At 46.3% G+C, this 21700-nt stretch overlaps 1 protein-coding gene across 1 annotated transcript; it reads left to right on the forward strand.

The window, feature by feature from the left end:
• Positions 1–1300: 1300 nt before the first annotated feature.
• Positions 1301–21492, forward strand: LOC309328204 (proepiregulin-like). Its single transcript, XM_081838253.1, has 5 exons — positions 1301–1998; positions 14938–15024; positions 15748–15871; positions 16631–16780; positions 21009–21492. Exons 1-5 carry the CDS (start codon positions 1743–1745, stop codon positions 21100–21102), a joined length of 711 nt encoding a protein of 236 aa, XP_081694379.1. The 5' UTR covers positions 1301–1742; the 3' UTR covers positions 21103–21492.
• Positions 21493–21700: the final 208 nt, after the last annotated feature.

Here is a 21700-nt window from a genome sequence, read left to right on the forward strand (position 1 = left end):
TAGAAAATGGATTTGAAATTCAAGGCATGTTGTACGCTGAAAATGATGTGAAAATGATGTACTGTGGTATTTAACTCCTAGTAAATTAGCAAAAAATATATAAAACAAGTACAAATACCTGCTGGAAATGTAAAGGAAAAGAAGGTACCTTTTATCATATGTTGTGGTCATGTAAGGTAATAAAGGCTTTCTGGGAAATGATATATAATGAACTGGGGGGGGATGTTTAAAATAACTTTTGTAAAAAATAAAAAACAAAAACTAGAAGCCTTTCTATTAGGAATTATAGGTACCGACATCCCACAGGAACAGAAAATACTCTTCATGTATGTGACAACAGCAGCAAGGATGCTACTAGCCCAGAGATGGAAAGAATAAAGAGTAATAATAAGAGAATAAAGAATAAAGTAATAATAAGAATAAAGTAATAATAAAGTAAATAATAAAGTAAATAAAGTATATAATAAGAATAAAGTAATAAAGAATAAAGTAATAAGAGAATAAGAGTAATAATAAGAGAATAAGAGAATAAATAAGAGTAAATAAATAAATAAATAAGAGTAAATAAATAAATAAATAAGAGAATAAGAGAATAATAATAAGAGAATAAGAGAATAAAGTAATAATAATAAGATTAATAAAGAGAATAAAGGATGCTACTAGCCCAGAGATGGAAAGAATAAAGAATAAAGAATAAAGAGAATAAACCAGAGAGGAATAGCAAACTAAGCTGTTAGACTACGCTGAAATGGCAAAACTGACTGGAAAACTCAAGAGACCTAGAAGACAAGAAATTCAAGAAGAAATTCAAGTTTATAATTTATTCAGAAGACCACTGTAAGCAGATGAGAACATTTGTTGTCGTTTAGTCGTTTAGTCGTATCCGACTCTTCGTGACCCCCTGGACCAGAGCACGCCAGGCACTCCTGTCTTCCACTGCCTCCCGCAGTTTGGTCAAACTCATTCTGGTAACTTCGAGAACACTGCCCAACCATCTCGTCCTCTGTCGTCCCCTTCTCCTTGTGCCCTCCATCTTTCCCAACATCAGGGTCTTTTCCAGGGAGTCTTCTCTTCTCATGAGGTGGCCAAAGTATTGGAGCCTCAGCTTCAGGATCTGTCCTTCCAGTGAGCACTCAGGGCTGATTTCCTTCAGAATGGAGAGGTTTGATCTTCTTGCAGTCCATGGGACTCTCCAGAGTCTCCTCCAGCACCAGAATTCAAAAGCATCCATTCTCCGGCAATCAGCCTTCTTTATGGTCCAATGAGAACATTAGCAGGATTTTAATCTCACTTGCAATGTAACAAATACTATGGACAATATGGAGAGACATAAAATACAGATTACGAAATAATATGCAGTTGGAAGTGTTGACAACATGACCCATGGAGGGGATGGGAGGAAGTCCGGAGATTCAGAGTAATCTCTCTACATGGATATATTCGGCAGGGTTATTAATTCATATTTGTAAAATCAAATTTCTGAGGGGGAAAAAGAAGGGTAGTTCTGCAGAACGGGAGCGACTTCCGTCCAGCAAGCTTTACCGCGGAGGTTTTTGCTTCCTTCTCGCGGCTCCCCGCGCGCCTAAGAACCTCCCTCTGGAAGCCAACGCGCCCAACGCCGCGCGTAATTCTCTGTCCGCTGCGCCCTGGCAGGTGGCGAGAAAGACGCGGCTGGCAGGTAGGCGACGGAGGCCCCCCCACCTCCGGCCTCCGATTTCATCACCGGGGAAATTTCAGAGGCAATGAGCCTCGGGCCAGCTTCCGCTGCGCGTCCGCACCCACTGGGGAAAGGTATAAAAACCCGAGGAAACGCCTGCCGGGAGGAAAGGAGGCGAGGTCTCTCTTCGGACGGTCGCAGCAGCTCCGCGCCACCTGCCTGTACGACCCAGCCGCCCGAGCATCCTTCACCCTCCGACGGCAACCCGCTACGCACAGGCTCCGGCAGGATGGCAAGCAGCTGCAGCTCCCAAACCGTCGAAGGCGCCCTTCTGCTTTTGGGTAAGTCTGTGCGCTCCCGACCTGGTTTGGCTCCAAAGCTGCGCCGTCCAGCAGAGAGAGGGAGAATGCAGGGTGGCGGCTCCTTCCTTCCAAAAGGGACGCGCCTTCGGAGGAGATCTGGCTCTGCCGTCGGGTTTTCTCCCAGTTTCCCCGACGGGCTCGGCGTGGAAAGGGAGCTCAGCCGGAGAGCTGCGCGTCTCTGCTGGCTTTCTCGACGGCTTGCAGGAGGAAGCCCTCGCTTTTCCGCGTCGGGGTTTGACAGCTGGGGTGGGGTGAGGGCTGTCATTCCGCAGGTGAAGCTTCCCGTCTCTCATCGCGGCGAAAGAGCGCAGTGGAGGGCGGGCTGGAAGGGAGTTGGGGAGAGAGAAAGACGTTTTTGCTGACGAATTTCTACCTGAGGTCCTTTTTCCATGGCTCACAAGTCCCGACAAAAGAAAATTGGCAAGCTGTGTTGCTTCTTGGACCGGAATTATTGGGCTGTGCGTCTGACAGGTTGCATATCTTACAAATCCAAGGGTGGTTGGCTAAAGAAAAAATGCAGATTCTTCTCAATGGAAATCTGTCTGGCGGCTGTGAAAGCAGGATGCGCCCCCGGCCTGATCCTGCAGTGCTTGTGTTTTAATTCTGTAGCAGGTAGCATGGGAAACTCACAGCTTGGCATGGGAGCCAATTCCTAGGGGCCAAGGTCCCTTCGCACACACCCCTAAAATATTTGAGGGAGTCCCTGCCTTTCCCCTCAGTTGATGGGCATTGCCATTCAAATGGTGTGTGTGTGTGTGTGTGTGTGTGTGTGTGCTGTGTCTTGTGATCAGTTATGTGGGGCTGAGTTTACCTGGGTGCCTTGAATATTTTATTCAAGTTGGTATCCCTGCAGCTCCAACAGAACAACAGAACAATTGCAATCCACTGTAGGACTCCCCCCTCCCCCAAGTCCCATGGGAATAAAGGGTGAGGTGGATGAGGACACAGTAGAATCTGACAGGTCAGAATTACAAGACAGAATTAACGCGGCCCTCAGTGCCTTTCTATTTGGCCCTTGAAACTCTGCCCAGGTCACACACACACACACCCTCACTGGCCTCAGCTTCACACCTCCAAACATTTCTGCCTGACTGGAACATGTCCTTGAACTTTGGCGATGCCTCTAGCTCATCCGAACAGAGAGGATTGTGTGTGTGTCGAAGTTTGCCTACAATTCCCAAGGGGAAATTTACCGTGATTGCTCAACTCGCTTTTGCCCACCACTGGCGAGTGGCCCTTGGGAGATTGTTCTGAAGGGATTGCGGCCCTCCAGACAGAAAAAAGGTTTCCCCCCCCCTTGCGCTTTATCACGATGACTGTTGTGTTATGGCGCAGCGACGTTCTCCTGCAGCTGCTCTTCGTTTCCATGGGGGGGGGGTTGAGGGGACCGTTTTCGAAGGCATACAATGCGCAGCAGGAATCCAACCTGGGGATGGCAGGTTGTGTCAGCCACAGCTCCAAGTGGCAATATGCTTGGGCCAAAGAGACCTGCTAGCTGCAAACCTCATCCTTGAGTCGTAACACCATCCAAGGTGGGGCGAACATGGCTTAACTGGACAAACAACCCACTCGCTAACAGTACTAAAGACTGTTAAGAGAAATCCCTAACGCTCTAAGTGTGCTTACTCCAAAATCCCACTGCCTTCAACAAGACTAATCTCCCAAAGTGTGGACAGGGATTTCAGCCTGTTGCTAGAATATTCCCAGTGGGTCTGCCCCAGAAGCGAGGAAGAGGTAGCTGATTTAAAGAGGACAGTGGGGACAGAACCTTGCTGCCAGGCCACCCAGGAGAAAGAAATCCAGGGTGCCAATTGATCAGGGGTCAAGTCACTGGCTCCTTACAGTTGGACAAAGGTGACATTCCTGTTCCAACAAAGGTTCTTTGCTGCACAGCTTCTACTCTAAATACAGTATCTGACTTGCTGAGATCACACCAATTTCATAGGCTCGATCATTTTGGTCCAAAGGTAGAAGACCTTTGGTTGCTTTGTCACGATTGCTGTGGTGTTAATCTTTGACAGCGGCGTTAATCTTTGTGAGCGGAAAGACACAGGTTAGCATGTTTAATTGGTTAGATTTAGTTACAGGTAGGTAGCCGTGTTGGTCTGCCGTAGTCGAAACAAAACAAAATAATAATAATAATAAATTCCTTCCAGTAGCACCTTAGAGACCAACTAAGTTAGTTATTGGTATGAGCTTTCGTGTGCATGCACACTTTAGGGAAATAGGAGTTTATAGAGCGTTAAAACGTACTTTGAAAGCCATGCATTTGCAAAAAGAAGAAAAGAAAACCCAAAAGTTCATTTGACAGCAACATTTCTTCAGTTTGGTTTTTATTATGTATTTTGGTTTGTGTTTTCCCCTTGTATTTTTTATGCTGTGAACAGCCCTGAGATCTTTGAATGAAGAACTGCAAATGCATTTAATAGATAAAATAAGAAATAAAACAAAAACCAACTCCACAGATGTAGGGGGAAAAGGCTAAATAACTATGCAAAAGAAAATCAAACTCAAGTACTAATATGCATACACACAGACAACTCCTGTTTTAGGGGCGAGCGAGATGCGCGCACATGCGCACAGTGAACGCAGAACCTGGAAGTGACCCGGAAACAACATAAAGATGTCACTGAAACATCACTACAAGGGCAGAACGATGGCTGGGGATGGAGAGAGGTGTCTGCAGGCTTTTTCAATGGGTTCCTGATTGCACGCAAGCATGCAATGACCCGGATCGCAACCCCCGCACAAAGGCAGAGTTGCCTGTATATATGACCCAGTCTTAAATTACACCCAGCAAGTTGTGAGGCTGAACTGACTCCCGAACTTTATTATTCCGGTATGGGGTGGGGGTTTGGAGTCTGCCTCATATATCTGAATTCTGCAATGCAATTCACGTTCTCTGAAAGTTTGGTGTTCTGCTCTTGGGGAAGTTTGACGGAGTGTAGAAGATCGAATTCTCTCTCGGCTGAACGTTCACGCATTCCAATTCCCAGATCTGTCTATACTTGCAGGAGCCGTTGTATAGCCTACCTGTTTGGCGAAGCACTGATGCACGTGAATTCCTACTTAATACATGCGATTCCTTGGTCGGTGCACATTTATTCCAAAGGGGTGTGTGCAAGAGAACTTTCTGCCAAATCGTGCCCATAGTCGTTAGCTCTGATTAGCAATGTGCCTGTACTTATGAGGGATGGTGCAAGCAGGAAGGTGGGACTTATCTGTAGTAAGGACCCATGGGAAATGCAGAAACTGCCTGTGCCCTTAGTTTCCAGACAGGTACCCCTGCCTTAGTGGGATTTCTCTAAGCGGGGACTAGTAAGGCACATTGTGACCTGCTTATGGTGCAAGGCGGGTTTTCCATCACCGTGGCAAATGGCACTGATTCTCCCTCGCTCCCCTTTTCTCTATAGGGGTGAATGTCAACCATTACAGTGGTACCTCGGGTTAAGTACCGTATTTTTTGCTCTAGAAGACTCACTTTTCCCCTCCTAAAAAGTAAGGGGAAATGTGTGTGCATCTTATGGAGCGAATGTAGGCTGCGCAGCTATCCCAGAAGCCAGAACAGCAAGAGTGATCGCTGTTTTCACTGCGCAGCGATCCCTCTTGCTGTTCTGGCTTCTGAGATTCAGAATATTTTTTTCTTGTTTTCCTCCTCTAAAACTAGGTGCATCTTGTGATCTGGTGCATCTTATAGAGCGAAAAATACGGTACTTAATTCGTTCTGGAGGTCCATTCTTAACCTGAAACTGTTCTTAACCTGAAGCACCACTTTAGCTAATGGGGCCTCCTGCTGCTGCCACGCCGCCAGAGCACGATTTCTGTTCTCATCCTGAAGCAAAGTTATTAACCCAAGGTAATATTTCTGGGTTAGCGGAGTCTGTAACCTGAAGCTTATGTAACCTGAAGTGTCTGTAACCCGAGGTTCCACTGTATCTCATATGGGAGAAAAGGAAGCGATGCGCTCAGGGTTCCCATCATGGTGTGGTTCAAACCTGCCTGCTCCCTGCCCTTTTAATGTCCATCGATAACCAAGCCAGCCTCAGGAAGACCAAAATGTTAATAAGGAATGGGGAAAATTTATAACTTAGCTTAAAGACCATTGTAAACAGTGAAAACTGTGAGTAGGATTGGAATATCGCTTTAAGGGTGAATTCTGGGTGCAATGGAGATGTAAAAGATTTGGACTATCATAAAAGATGCAGAAGGAAATGATACATGACCCACAAAGGGGAGGATGGAAATCCAGGAGATTCCTCAGAACCTCGTTTTTACGATTTATGTTTGATATCTCTCTGTAAAATTGTAATTTGAAAAACCCAATAAAGACATTATAAATAAATAAATAACCGAGCCAGCCTCTCCTTGAATAGCCAGCTCTTGGCCGTGCTAGAATGCTGCGAACAAGCTGTGGCATGAAGGTGTTTCTGACATTTGCCGGGAGCACCTGCAAAGCTAACAGATTTATCATGCCCTGGGATTGCGCGGTCCGTCACTAGAGAAGCTCAGAGCCAATTTTGCAACCTGGCAAAATGTTCGGTGTCACCTCAGCTGGGGAAGTTGCGGTTCTGCTGGATGTTGTGGTGATGTGTCAGGAACAGAAATTTCATAGGTAGGCCTACACCTCTTCCCTCTTTGGTTTTTTTTGTTGTCGTTTTGTTTTTGGCAGGGGATTTGTTAATTGAGTTGTTTGGTGGCTCAGGTGTTGCCCAGAGTTGCACTGCCAGCCACCCTCTGCCTAGTGATTCTGAGCTTTTCTCAAGGAAACTCAGCCACTCGGTTGCGCCTCCTAATTACAGGGCAGGTGTTTCTTCATCTGCCAAGTCCATTTCAACAGGAGCTGCTCAGTTTCTGGTTGTTTTTTTTCCCCTTTTTTGTTTTTTTAAATGCCTAGCCAGTTAATTCTCAGCCGCCCTGCGTTTCAGCTATTGCGCAGCAAATCTCTGAGCCGACACATGAAATATATACAGTGGTACCTCAGGTTAAGTACTTAATTCGTTCCGGAGGTCTGTACTTAACCTGAAACTGTTCTTAGCCTGAAGCACCACTTTAGCTAATGGGGCCTCCCGCTGCTGCCATGCCACCGGAGCACAATTTCTGTTCTCATCCTGAAGGAAAGTTCTTAACCTGAAGCACTATATCTGGGTTAGCGGAGTCTGTAACCTGAAGCATATGTAACCTGAGGTACCACTGTACAGGAAGGAGGGAAATACAAGGGTGTCCCCACTCAGCCATTAAACTTCCCAGGTGACCTCACTGGGCCAGTCAAGGCCTCTCAGCCTAACCTACCTCACAGGATTGTTGTGAAGAGAAAATGGGGAGAGGGAGAACCAAGTTTGTCATCTCAAGCTCCTTGAAGGAAAGCCAGGATATAAATAAGTACTGTATTTTTTGATCTATAAGACTCACTTTTTCCCTCCTAAAAAGTAAGGGGAAATGTGTGTGTGTCTTATGGAGCAAATGCAGGCTGCGCAGCTATCCCAGAAGCCAGAACAGCAAGAGGGATTGCTGCTTTCACTGCGCAGCATTCCCTCTTGCTGTTCTGGCTTCTGAGATTCAGAATATATTTTTTTCTTGTTTTCCTCCTCCAAAAACTAGGTGTGTCTTGTGGTCTGGTGCGTCTTATAGAGCGAAAAATACGGCAAATACATAAAATGTGGGCTGCCACGCTTGGTGTATCATTCTGCTCATGCAACAAGCTCTCTTGGCATAGAGTGGGTGAGCTTTTGGCCTATTAAATCCTATTTTCCTGGCTTCTGTTGCCAAACAACTTCAGATGCCATGCTTTTTCTTAACCCATTCAGAAGCTGCGCAGCCTGCATTTGCTCCATAAGACACATTCAGAAGCTGCAGCCAAGGAGAGGAAAGTGGGGGCCGCCAACCTTTGCAAACTAGAGAAACTCACTAACACACCCCGCAACTGAGCACGCACCACAGTCTATTTGATTGGTTATGAGAGAATGCTTCCTTCAAGCCTAAAACCTAAAGCAGTGGTGGGGATGTGGATCCAGTAGAAGTCCTCTGTGGGCACCTGTGTGCCCATGGGCACCACATTGGCCAACCCTGCACCAATTCTTTGCAAGTGTAAACATGACGGCGTCAGTTGTTGGAGCCATAGCTGTCAGCTTACAGATTTGAAAATAAGGGACCAGCAGCCTCGGAAATAAGGGATCTGCAGCTAAAATAAGGGATTTTCCAAGCACAGGGATGTTCGACTTCTGAGCCCCTCCGAGCCAAAGGCAGAAAGCCCAGCCAGCAGCCAAACGAAGCCTCAGGTGGTGGTTCCCACAGTGCAGCAACCCAGCAAAGGGGATGCAGCAAAGAAAACCACCGTCACCGGTGAGCAGAAGCGGTGAGCAAAGGCGAGTCCCCAGGCAACGCAGCCAATTTGATCAGCACAAGGCATGCAAGCTCCACCCCCCAGTTGTTCTTAGACTCCTTATTGGGTGAGCAGCACAGCCAAACAACACAGCTGGAGCCTCCCTCTTCCCTGACCAGCAGGGAAGGGGGGAGAGGAGCTGCTTCCTTTGCAACTTGGGAAATTTAAGGGACATCATCAATAAGGTTCAGCAGCGGGACACGACGCTGGGATAAGGGACTTTCCCACCAAATAAGGGACAGTTGACAGCTATGTTGGGAGCAGAAAGGAAAGAAGGAGCAATGCACTTGCTTACGTTCTTTTCTAAAGCTATGTACACATTTGTGGGTTGAAATGCGGCAAGGTCCGTTTCCCCTGCTGTGCATCTTCACACCACAGAAGGCCACAGGTGTCTTCACCCAATGCATGTTCCCCTGCGTCAAACTCAAATTCAACAAGGCTGCCATGCGTGCAATGGCTCTCTGAAATGGCCACACCTCAGCTTCCATTTTCGAATTGCATGGAAGTTGGTTTCAGCACGGATACGCATTGAACAGCAATATTTCTCAAGAAGTTATAGGCTCATGGCTAATGTCCTGCGTGCTCAGCCTCAAGCGCCGTCTCCGTAGTTTGAAGAACGTCCTCTTTCAACAAGCCTTTTGGGTAGATAATCTTTCCCAGTCTGCACCCGTATTGGAACTGTTTTTCAGGTTTTTTTTACTGTTTTATTGTTTCCTGAACTGGGCTGCTTTAGGAGGAGGGGAAGGATGTGGATGGAACAAATAAATGGAACGATTATGTGATGGAGGCAACAGTTTGACAGCCACTTGCTCCAGAGTAGTTTTACTGACATGGTTCAAATGTGTTTGAGTAAAATTTAAATTTACATTTACAAATATTGCTTGTGCACATGTGTGTGCACACATAAACATGAGTAAATAGTAATAAGCAGTGCTTTTTTCTGGGGGTACGCAGGGGTACGCATACCCCTAAGCATTTTGTGAATCTTTGTACTTTTGTCCATTTACTGCATTTATTTCCCCCGATTTGAACTATAAATTTTCTTAAGTGAAAATAGTGATTTTCTTGAGTCAAAATAGGAGGAGTGGTGAGTGCCCCCTTAGGGACTTCCCCCCAAAACGGTTTTATTTTTATTTTTCTGCAAGCTTTGGGGTTCCTCAAAGCATGCCAAGTCTTCCCTTATGCTTCTATCTGATTCTATTTGTCTACAGTTCCATTGGCACTCAATACATGAAACTCTCCAATTCACCTATCCCAAGTGGTAGGTAATCAGGCTTGGTCATCACCCCTTGTAAACCTCCGAAAGGTTTTCTTATGATCAAGCAGTATATAAATGTTGTTAAAATGAAACCGGTCAAGGATCCAACCCATTATGGACTTCTGTGGTCACATTTACTATTTGAAAACGTACCTGGTGCTTAGTCACAAGGGAACACTCTCACACGCTGTCCAAAGAAAATTGTGTATGGGAGGCTGTTAGCATAAGAGTCTCTGTTCTTTCATTAGCCTTGTGACACACTGCAGCCTTGATTGCTGAGTATTTGAGCTGGTGTGTTGCCTGCAAACACAGCAACTTCTCAGCGAACGAAAGCGATCAGAGAGCCATCATCTTCATGCAACTTCATTGAGGGAAGGAAAAGTCATACGTTGAGATTAAAACCTGACCTAGGTCCCTTAGAAGGAGGAACTTTTTTGTGGCAGGTTAAGGAGGAAAATCTGGTTGAGATGAGCTCTCAAAAGCTATAATAATAATAATAATAATAATAATAATAATAATAATAATATTCCAACAAAATATTAAAATACCGTAATACATCAAACATTAAAAGCTTCCCTAAACAGGGCTGCCTTCAGATGTCTTCTAAAAGTCTGGTAGTTATTGTTCTCTTTGACATCTGGTGGGAGGGCGTTCCACAGGGCGGGTGCCACCACTGAGAAGGCCCTCTGCCTGGTTCCCTGGCTTCTCGCAGTGAGGGAAGCGCCAGAAGGCCCTCAGAGCTGGACCTCAGTGTCCGGGTAGAACGATGGGGGTGGATATGCTCCTTCAGATATAAAGGAATAAAAAACGGAGAGATGAGGGCTGAACGAAAGGGACAGAGAAAGTGATGGGGTAAGATGCAGCAAAGGAAGAGACAGAGTCCCAAGAAAATAACTGGGGAGACCATCTCTTATTTAAGAGTAGCGTAGAGAGGAGATTGCTTTCATCTAGCGATCCTGAAGAAAGCAGGCAGTGCGAATGGGATGAGGCCCAATCTCACACCATAGCTGTCAACCGTCCCTTATTTGATGGGAAAGTCCCTTATCCCAGCGCCCTGTCCCACAGCTGTCCCTTATTAATGATGTTCCTTAAATTTCAAAGGAAGCAGCTCCTCTCCCTCCCTCCCTCCCTGCTGGCCAGGGAGGAGGGATGCTCCAACTGTGTTGCTTGGCTGCGTTGCTCACCCAATAAGGAGTCTAAGAACGACTGGGGGGTGGAGTTTGCATGCCTTGTGCCAGTCAAATCGGCCGCATTGCCTGGGGACTCGCCTTTGCTCAGCGCTTCCCAGCGGAGAGGTGATGGTGGTTTTCCTTGCTGCATCCCCTTTCCCGGGTTGCTGCGCTGTGGGAATCACCGCTTGAGGCTTCGTTTGGCTGCTGGTTGACTAAAATCCCTTATTTTGGCTACTGATCCCTTATTTCCGAGGCTGCTGGTCCCTTATTTTCAAATCTGTAAGTTGACAGCTATGTCTCACACTGGTTTAAACTAAGCCAGCCAGCGCATTGGCCTTTTTCGTGCAACCTCTGTCCAAAGACTTGGCTTTGAGTGTCACCGGATCTTGACAAGAGTGGAAAATCCATCCCTTTTGAGGTGTATATTTTCCCTTCATTAAGCCACCTCTGAGGAAGCAGACTTGCATTCTGGGGCAGGCGGCTTGCGACGCAGAGCAATGCTAACTTTCCTGTAAAGCAGGAATGTGCATTGCGTACTAACGTTCCACCAGCCCGGCAATGACAATAACCATAGCATTCCAGTAAGGCAATATGAAATAGGAAGCATCTCGCCTGTGTAGGAGAAGATAACAGTATTTGTTTAATGACCCAGGCAGCCGTATTAATGCAAACAACGCCCCACCTTCTTCGGTTCTTGTCTAATCTGTTTGAGAGGCACTTGAGAGCATGTGAAACTCCCCAACGGGTAATTGATTAAAGGAACAGTTTGTTGCTTCTGTTCTGCAACACATATAACTTTATCTGTTCCGGGGGTGGAGTTGGCGATTAGGAAGATGGCTCTGTTTTGGAGCCAGGAATTGGGGGGGGGGGGGGTTACGGCAAAATCTTCGCAGCAAGCACCCCTTGGAGTTGGCCGTTTTCATTTACTGCTTGCTTGCCTGGTTGCAATTGCCCAAGGAAGGAACTTGTCATTCGAGCAAGATGAGCTTCAGTTTCTGTGGCCACATTCGCACCACACTGTGCATTTAAAGCACTATGACACCACTTTAGGCCGTCATGGCTTCCCCCCAAAGAATTCTGGGAGTTTCAGTTTGTCAAGGATGCTGAGAATTGTTAGGAGGCCCCTATTCCCCTCTCAAAGCTACAATTCCCAGAGTTCCCCATGGAGAGGAATTGATTGTTAAACGACTCTGAGAATTGTAGCAATGTGAGGGGAGTAGGAACCCTTGAAATTTAAGCACTCTTAAATGTATGAATGTGCAACTCCTTGGCCTGGTTTCTCTCAGAAGCATTATTAGGCCTCAATTCTTTCTTTCTTTCTTTCTTTCTTTCTTTCTTTCTTTCTTTCTTTCTTTCTTTCTTTCTTTCCTCTGAGGTACTACAAGGTGTGGTATTGGTGCTACTCCAGTCACCTACTCTGAGGCAACTTATGAAAATGTGCGGTTTTATCCTATGCATTAGAAGAGCTCCGAGGCAGATGAAGGCCTAAGAACAAATTTAAGCCTTGACGGAAAAAACCAGAATTTGTTTTCCCACCTCTGAAAATCAGCCTAAAAAAACTTGCATTTTTTTAAAAAAACACACACACATATAAATTATTGTTTATTACAAGGATTTATAATATTTGTTAGTTGCTTTTCTCACAGAGGGGAACCCAACGCTCGAGTGGAGAGGGAAAGATCTTTATTTATCATTATTTATCAATTTATTATTTGGAAATTAGCATATGCAAATCTGCCCCAGGGGCCTGTCTTCCACATACAGTACCTAGCAGTGCCCTGGATTTCCCCTCTACCCTAAAACGTTTCCACCAGCACATCTGTCTTCAACACCAGCGTCCCTGAATGTCCCTTATGTCCCCGAAGGATTACTCCATTCAGCACTCGCTTGTGTGTGTAATGAATTGCCTCCCACACAAGCCACTGTTGGTATTGTGTGGTGTCTGTATCTCATTCAATTGCAGGGTGGCGGCTCCCATTGAGTCAGCAAAAAAGCATTCCAGCTGCTGAGTCACTGTTTCCAGCGATTACACGGATTCCCTCGGAAGATCCCTGTCCATTTAACAGCTGCCTCTGCTTCGCTTTTCAGCCTCCGTGTAATCTCCCTGCTACGTCTTGCATGGTTTTTGAACTATGCCAGCGTTGACTCACAGTTTAAAATAATAATTACTGTGCAGCTCATATAATCTTTAAGAATGCAAACAAAACTTTTCTTTCATATAAGCAAATTGGCAGGTTTTCTTTCACATGGCTGAAGTATCTATCCGTCTATCTATCTATCTATCTATCTATCTATCTATCTATCTATCATCTATCTACCATCTATCTATCTAGGTCCCTGGGTCCCTCATACCTACGGGACCACCTCTCCCGGTATGCCCCACGGAGAGCCTCAAGGTCCATAAATAGCAGCACCCTAGTGGTCCCGGGCCCTAAGGAAGTCAGATTAGCCTCAACCAGAGCCAGGGCCTTTTCAACACTGGTTTCTGCCTGGTGGAACGCTCTGCCTCATGAAACCAGGGCCCTGCAGAATATGATTTCTTTCCGCAGGGCCTGTAAGACAGAGTTGTTCCTCCTAGCCTTTGGCTTGGAGCCAATTTGATTCCCTCCCCCTCTTTCTTTTTTCTTTTTCCTTTCTCCTCCTGTGATGAGGCTGCATTTTAATATTTAAATTTTTCAATATTTTAATGTTGTATTTTAATCTTGTTTTTAAGTTGTATTCATTCAATTTGTTTTTATTATTGCTTGTTAGCCGCCCTGAGCCCAGCCTTGGCTGGGGAGGGTGGGGTATAAATAAAAATTATTATTATTATTATTATTATTATTATTATCATCATCATCATCATCATCATCTATCCATCTATCCGTCCATCCACCATCTATATCTATCTATCATCTATTTATCTATCTATCTATCTATCTATCTATCATCTATCTATCTATCTATCTATCTATCTATCTATCTATCATCTATCATCTATCTATCTATCCACCCATCCAGTTATCAATATGAATTATGTGAAAAACAAGAAGTGTATTCCCACTTCTTGATTACCTAGGAATGATGGTGATCAAAAATATCCTGCTACACAAAGTAGTGTTGCCTAGGGACTCGCCTTTGCTCAGCGCTTCCCAGCGGAGAGGTGACGGTGGTTTCCCTTGCTGCATACCCTTTGCCGGGTTGCTGCGCTGTGGGAATCACCGCTTGAGGCTTATTTTGGCTGCTGATCCCTTATTTTTGAGGCTGCTGGTCCCTTATTTTCAAATCTGTAAGTTGACAGCTATGCCCCTGCCTAAAACGTTGGAGAGATGTTGCCAGTCTGTATGGACGATAATGAACTAGATCAGGCATGTCCAAAGTCCGTTTCGGGGGCCTAATCTGGCCCGCCAGTCGGTTTAACCCGGCGCCTGTGTCAGTTTATTTCCTGGGGTAAAATCCTAAAAAAAAACCTCAACAACTTCAACCCTAAAAAAAAGTTAACAACTTTGGTCAGCCCTCACGGCCCTTCTTCACTTCATCAAATCTGGCCACCTTTGAAGAAAGTTTGGACACCACTGAGCTAGATGGACCAATAGCTTTCTGGGTTCCTGAGTGCTGACTCAAAAAAGATGGAGCTGGCCCTACCATTAGGTTGAAACAGTCGCCTCAGGCAGCTGCTTGGGCAGCAAATAGCTACATTTGAATTTAGTTTTACGGTATTTTTACTCTCATCTTTAAGCGCTTGTGGCATTTTAACTGGGCCAGCCTTGGGTATTTTGCACCGTGGGTGGTGGAGAGCATTTGCCGTGCTGCCTCGGGCAGCAAAATGTTTTCAGCCGGACTCGGAACGGGCTGGGGGATGTTTGTTTTCCACTTTCACTACACGCACGCCCTGCAAGCAACACAAGGAGTGAATCGGCTCTCAGTCACGGTTGGGTGTAGCGGTGGCATTTTAAAGGCAGGTTGAAGAAAGTTCTAGTTATGCCACTTTTTTCAGCTGAAACAGGATGGCATAAGCACTTGCAAGGTAAAATGATGGCCGTTGTTGTTGTTGTTTTAATGCAGGGGGGAATTCAAGAAACCCCTCTCCTAGTGTCTTTGTTTCAACCCGACACATTCTTTCTCTTCAGGCTTCCACCTATTTCAAGCCGTTCTTGGGACAACTGTGACACCGTTATGCGGAAGGAATGAAACAGGCAACTGCACGACAGTTCTGAGTGAGTCGGATTCTCTGACACTTAATGAAATATCGAAAACTTTTTCAGAATGCCTGCGGGCTTCTGTCTCCGCTGGTTTGGCTAAAATGAATGTTTGGAATAGGGTCGTCCTATTCCGTACCTTCCAACATTTTCCTGATGGAAATAGGAAAAGCGAGGGACGCAGGTGGTGCTGTGGTCTAATCCACAGAGCCTAGGGCTTGCCGATCAGAAGGTCAGCGGTTCGAATCCCCGCGACGGGGTGAGCTCCCATTGTTCAGTCCCTGCTCCTGCCAACCTAGCAGTTCGAAAGCATGTCAAAGTGCAAGTAGATAAGTAGGTACCGCTCCAGCGGGAAGGTAAACAACATTTCCGGGCGCTGCTCTGGTTCGCCAGAAGCGGCTTAGTCATGCTGGCCACATGACCTGGAAGCTGTACGCCGGCTTCGTCGGCCAATAAAGCGAGATGAGCGAGATGAGCGCTGCGGCCACGACTGGACCTAATGGTCAGGGGTCCCTATATCTTTACCTTTTAAGGAAAAGTGGGAGATTCTGGAATCAAGTCAGGAACCGGGATGGCTTCTGTAAATCTGGGACTGTCCCTGGATAATAGGGACACTTGGAGGGTCTTTGCAAGGCAGATGTGCTACTAGTGGCCCCCCTTTGTCAAATAAAATGACACCTTTCTTTCTTTCTTTCTTTCTTTCTTTCTTTCTTTCTTTCTTTCTTTCTTTCTTTCTGATAGTTCGAACAGTGCACAGTCCCCGTGTCGCTGAAGTTAAGACCACAGACTGTGGCTCTGACTTGAAAAACTACTGCATTAATGGGCACTGCAAATACCTCGTGGCTTTGAGTACACCTTCGTGCACGTAAGTGGAATGCTGCAGGATAAGATAATAAAACAACACATGATTTTTTCATAGCGCTTGAGATCAGAGCAGGGCTGAGAAAGCTGGTACTCTCCAGGTGGTGGGACTATAATTCCCATCATCCCTGACCGACTGGCCATGCTGGGAGTTGTAGTTCTGTGGTACCTGGAAAGCACCATTGCCATTACAGTGGTACGTCAGGTTACAGACACTTCAGGTTACAGATGCTTCAGGTTACAGACTCCGCTAACCCAGAAATAGTACCTCGCGTTAAGAACTTTGCTTCAGGATAAGAACAGAAATCACGTGGCGGCAGCGGGAGGCCCCATTAGCTAAAGTGGTACCTCAGGTTAAGAACAGACCTCCAGAATGAATTAAGTTCTTAACCCGAGGTACCACTGTATAAGAGAACAAGGCGAGTTCCAGCGAGTTCTGGCACCTCTCTTTCTAGTAAAACAGCACTGACCACACCGTCCCAGTTAGGACTACTGTTTCTTGCTAAACAAAACGCAACATGCTCTAAGGCTCTTCAGATTCCCTAACACCCTTTCACCCACAAACCAGCTTCAACTGGATTTGGTGCAAGCAGGTGTAAACATGCACCCGGGTGACAGTTTAAGCAACTGGAGTTCTGGTGGGGTTCAACCAGGGTAGCATCTCCTGTTCTGGGGCTTCACCAGCTTGCAACCTGTGTTTGAGAACCCAAATACACAACATGTCTGATAAGATTTCTCTCCTTCTCTTCCCTGTGCCCCACAGCTGTGAAGATGGTTATTATGGCGACCGGTGTGGCCATTCCACTTTGACAAGCCAGCAGCCCCTGAGCAACGAATACCTGGCGCTCACTATTCTCCTGGTTCTGTTTTTCGTCATCACCGCAGCAGTTGTTATCTACTACTTCTACAGATGGTAAGCCTCCCTCTGCTTCGCAGGCTCTGTTTTTCTCGGTTGCGGGCATTCCGGAGCTGTGAGTACAGAAGTACTCGGAGCTAGGCTGTGTTGCAATTGCTGGGCCTTTGGGACATTTCGCAGGAGATCTTTCGAGGATACAATTGCGACTGCACTACCCATCATTCCTGGCCATTGGCTGTGCTGGAGAGGGGCTGCTGAGAGTTGTGGTTCACAATACAGTGGTACCTCGGGTTACATACGCTTCAGGTTACAGACTCCACTAACCCAGAAATAGTACCTCAGGTAAGAACTTTGCTTCAGGATGAGAACAGAAATCGTGCTCCAGCAGCACAGCAGCAGCAGGAGGAACCATTAGCTAAAGAGGTACTTCAGGTTAAGAACAGTTTCAGGTTAATAACAGACCTCCGGAACGATTTAAGTACTTAACCCGAGGTAGCACTGTACACTGGTACCTCGCTTTTCAAACGTAAGACAGTTTGACTTCCAAAACATTAAAAAAACCAAGGCACAAAGGGCGGTCTGCAAATAGAGGAAATTGAGAAAAACAACAGATACACACAGCGGAAGCCGTTTGACTTCCGCGGCGTGTTCGAAAACGGAAGCATTTACTTCCGGGTTTCTGGCGTTCGAAAACCGAAACGTTCAGCAACAGAGATGTCCCAAAACCCGAGGTGCCACTGCATCAGGGGAACACTACGTTGATAAACACCTAATAATAATAATAATGATAATAATAATTTATTATTTATACCCCACCCATCTGGCTGCGTTTCCCCAGCCACTCTGGGCAGCTTCCAACACAATATTAATATACAGTAATGCATCAAACATTAAAAACTTCCCTTAACAGGGGTGCCTTCAAATGTCATCTAAAAGTCTGGTACTTGTTGTTCTCTTTGACGTCTGGTGGGAGGGTGTTCCACAGGGTGGGTGCCACTACCAAGAAGGCCCTCTGCCTGGTTCCCTGTAACCTCACTTCTCACAGTGAGGAAACCACCAGAAGGCCCTCGGTGCTGGACCTCAGTGTCCGGGCTGAACGATGGGGGTGGAGACGCTCCTTCAGAGATACTGGACCAAGGCCATTTAGGGCTTTAAAGGTCAGCACCAACACTTTGAATTGTATATCTTGAACGTGAAGGCAGCAAACATGTATATTGTAATAGGCACACTTGATAGGAGGGGCAGATGGGGCTGGGAAGGCAGCCCATCTAGGAGAAGGAAAACTCTGATCCTAAACCTCCACTGCCTTGTGGGATATCTTCGGGAGAAGAAAAGGCTCAAGAGTAAACCCTAAACAATTCCGGAGTGGAGTCTCCTTCCCGCAACTCCAGCAGCCAAGCTGGTGCCAAACGTATTGCTTTGCTTTCCTTTGGAGCACATGAGGCTGAGAGGGGAGGTCTTGTTGTCTGGGCAACCCAGGACCTCTAGACACACTGCCCAGGCTTACACCTTGGGGAGATGACTTTGCTGCTGCCAACACAGTGGTTTGACTTCAGCCCCGGAGCCACCATCTCTCAAGACAGACGGATGCCGACAACCCTTGTTTGGGAGCTGGGAGTTACAGTAGCTTTGTGTGGAGTATACAAATCATGACAAACCTGGGTTCATTGCTCTGTAATATGTGCCGTTACCCAGTGTGATGTAGTGGTTAAGAGCAGTGGACTCATAGTCTGGTGAACTGGGTTCGCTTCCCCGCTCCTCCACATGCAGCTGCTGGGTGACCTTGGGCTAGTCACACTTCTCTGAAGTCTCTCAGCCTCACTCAGCTCACAGAGTGTTTGTTGTGGGGAAGGAAGGGAAAGGAGAATGTTAGCCGCTTTGAGACTCCTTAAAAAAAGGTAAAGGGACCCCTGACCATTAGGTCCAGTCGTGACCGACTCTGGGGTTGCGGCGCTCATCTCGCTTTATTGGCCGAGGGAGCCAGCGTACAGCTTCCGGGTCATGTGGCCGGCATGACTAAGCCACTTCTGGCGAACCAGAGCAGCGCACGGAAATGCCGTTTACCTTCCCGCCGGAGTGGTACCTATTTATCTACTTGCACTTTGACGTGCTTTCGAACTGCTAGGTTGGCAGGAGCAGGGACCGAGCAACAGGAGCTCACCCTGTCGTGGGGATTCGAACCGCCGACCTTCTAATCGGCAAGCTCTAGGCTCTGTGGTTTAACCCACAGCGCTATATAAAGCGGGTTATCAAATCCAAATTCTTCTTAGTGGGAAAACAATCAATAGGCATGTGCCCATCTCTGCACTTTTGAAACATAACCAGCTGAGCACTTGAACTGATGTTTTCGTCTCAGTCCTGACAGTCAGTCCTGCCTCTTTAACAGCAGCGCAACTTGCAGAAACTAAGGAGGCGAAACCTTTCCTGTTATGTAGATAAGATTATGGGGGAAAGTTCAGCTGCTCAGTCTCTGCATGTCAAGAGGCCCTTAAAGGCACTGGAGCAAAGTCAGTTTAAATAACAAGGGGGGGGGGGAGAACCAATTACAAGTTGGCACTTCTATACCTAGTGTTTCAACAGCACTCGGCCGTAGTAAAAATTCCCCTGAGGATGTTTATGACATTTCCTCCATTTGAATTCCCCACCAGATTTTGGGAGTCCAAATGATCTTATCTCGCTAGTCGAATGGTGCTCTTAGGTTTGTGACTGCCCATTACTTAGAATCACAGAATCATAGAATCATAGAGTTGGAAGAGACCACAAGGGCCATTGAGCCCAACCCCCTGCCAAGCAGGAAACACCATCAGAGCACTCCTGACATATGGTTGTCAAGCCTCTCCTTAAAGACCTCCAAAGAAGGAGACTCCACCACACTCCTTGGCAGCAAATTCCACTGTCGAACAGCTCTTACTGTCAGGAAGTTCTTCCTAATGTTTAGGTGGAATCTTCTTTCTTGTAGTTTGGAACCATTGCTCCGTGTCCGCTTCTCTGGAGCAACAGAAAACAACCTTTCTCCCTCCTCTATGTGACATCCTTTTATATATTTGAACATGGCTATCATATCACCCCTTAACCTCCTCTTCTCCAGGCTAAACATGCCCAGCTCCCATATATATATATATATATATATATATATATATATATATATATATACATTGCACCCAAGGAAACCTTGCACACTAGCAATGCACCTTCATAACCATAAGCAGAAGTGGGGAGCACTGGCGGAGGAAGCGGGTGCTGTAAGTGCGGCCCGCCCCAGGTGTCATCCCTGAGGAGGGGTGACATCGCTGCCCCCCTGGGATGCTCTTCCTGCTCCCGTGGGTGGCTAGCCCCGCCCCCAGGTGTGCCACTCTGCCTTGGGTTGTTGTTTAGTCATTTAGTCATGTCTGACTCTTTGTGACCCCATGGACCAGAGCACACCAGGCACTCCCGTCTTCCACTGCCTCCTGCAGTTTGGTCAAACTCATGCTGGTAGCTTCAAGAACACTGTCCAACCATCTCGTCCCCTGTCGTCCCCTTCTCCTTGTGCCCTCCATCTTTCCCAACATCAGGGTCTTTTCCAGGGAGTCTTCTCTTCTCATGAGGTGGCCAAAGTATTGGAGCCTCAGCTTCAGGATCTGTCCTTCCAGTGAGCACTCAGGGCTGATTTCCTTCAGAATGGAGAGGTTTGATCTTCTTGCAGTCCATGGGACTCTCAAGAGTCTCCTCCAACACCATAATTCAAAAGCATAAATTCTTCGGCGATCAGCCTTCTTTATGCTCCAGCTCTCACTTCCATACATCACTACTGGGAAATCTGCCTCGGGGGGAGGGCACTAATCTACACTTCCTGCCACTTTCCCTCAGGAAAACCCTCTGTTTTCTGCTGGATCAGAACAAAGTCAATCAGTTTTTCAGAGGGTTGACGTTTGTTCCAATTCAGTGGTAAGCAGGGGGTTTTCCCCAGGGAAAGCGGCGGGGCAAACAAAATAACTCTCAACCCCATGCCTCAGAAGCATGAGGCAAACAGAAAACCTCTCCGACCCTTCCTTTCCACGCACAGAACAAGCAGAAGTGTGGACAAGCCCGTGTGTGTGTTTGTGTGTATCTGTGTTAGCAATGGCAGCAGATATTGCGTGCTCCAGTGTCTCCATATTAAGTCAGAAGGCCAGTGGACTGGGACACTGGGCAGATGCGCCTTGAAGGAAGATACCTTGGAAGAACAATAATTTCAGTGGACTTCATGATGGAGTAGTGTATTTTGACTTTCTAAAGATGCCCCTTTTCCCGTTAATCTTCGCAGGTACCAGAACAAAAGCAGGAGACTTGCTGCAAGCAGTAACTATAAAGAAGTTTCTACAGAGACCGAAAAAAACAATAAGCTGCTTCATGTCTGAATCCGGGGAATCCCAGAAGGCATTTATTTAATATTATTATTAAATATTTTATTAATAATATTTATGTTCCAAAGCAAAATTTCAAAATGATGCGGATCAAAATACACGTGCAGGTCAAAAACTCCGTTTTTTATATATATATATGAATAATGTTTTTATTGGTATTGTATTTTTTTATCTTATTTCTGTGCAATGTTTGATAATGTAACGCGATGATGTCTTGCGTTCCTTTGTGTGTAAATACTTATATATAATATATAAAAGAATATAATCTTCTCACTGCTTGTATGTGACCCACTTTTGGGAAGACATAATTTTTTCCATGTCTATCCTGTTCGCTTGAAGAAACTCTACACTCGTTTGAGGATTAAATCTTTCCATTCATTCTAACTGACTCGTGCCGTGGTTCTTAAACTCTGGTTCAGGGAACTCTGGGCTTCCTTGAAAGCAGGCCTGGTTTTCTCAGCCAATAATGGCAGAGAAGTTTCCTTAGAAGATATCTTGCTCCCTACGTCCAAACTTCCTCTTCAATGCACAACTACATGAAGGAGGAGGAAGGCTCAAAGCTTGATGTTAGAGCATGCGTTTGCATTCCCAG

Source organism: Podarcis erhardii (assembly GCF_964252035.2).
Source record: "Podarcis erhardii genome assembly, chromosome: 13".
Lineage (NCBI taxonomy): Eukaryota > Metazoa > Chordata > Lepidosauria > Squamata > Lacertidae > Podarcis > Podarcis erhardii.

Excerpts from the sequence above, each read along its gene's own strand:
- LOC309328204 (XM_081838253.1), top strand. The coding sequence starts at position 1,743 with ATGAGCCTCGGGCCAGCTTCCGCTGCGCGTCCGCACCCACTGGGGAAA. Across the intron at positions 15,025-15,747 it reads CAACTGCACGACAGTTCTGA|TTCGAACAGTGCACAGTCCC; the intron begins GTGAGTCGGATT and ends TCTTTCTGATAG. Across the intron at positions 15,872-16,630 it reads TTGAGTACACCTTCGTGCAC|CTGTGAAGATGGTTATTATG; the intron begins GTAAGTGGAATG and ends TGTGCCCCACAG.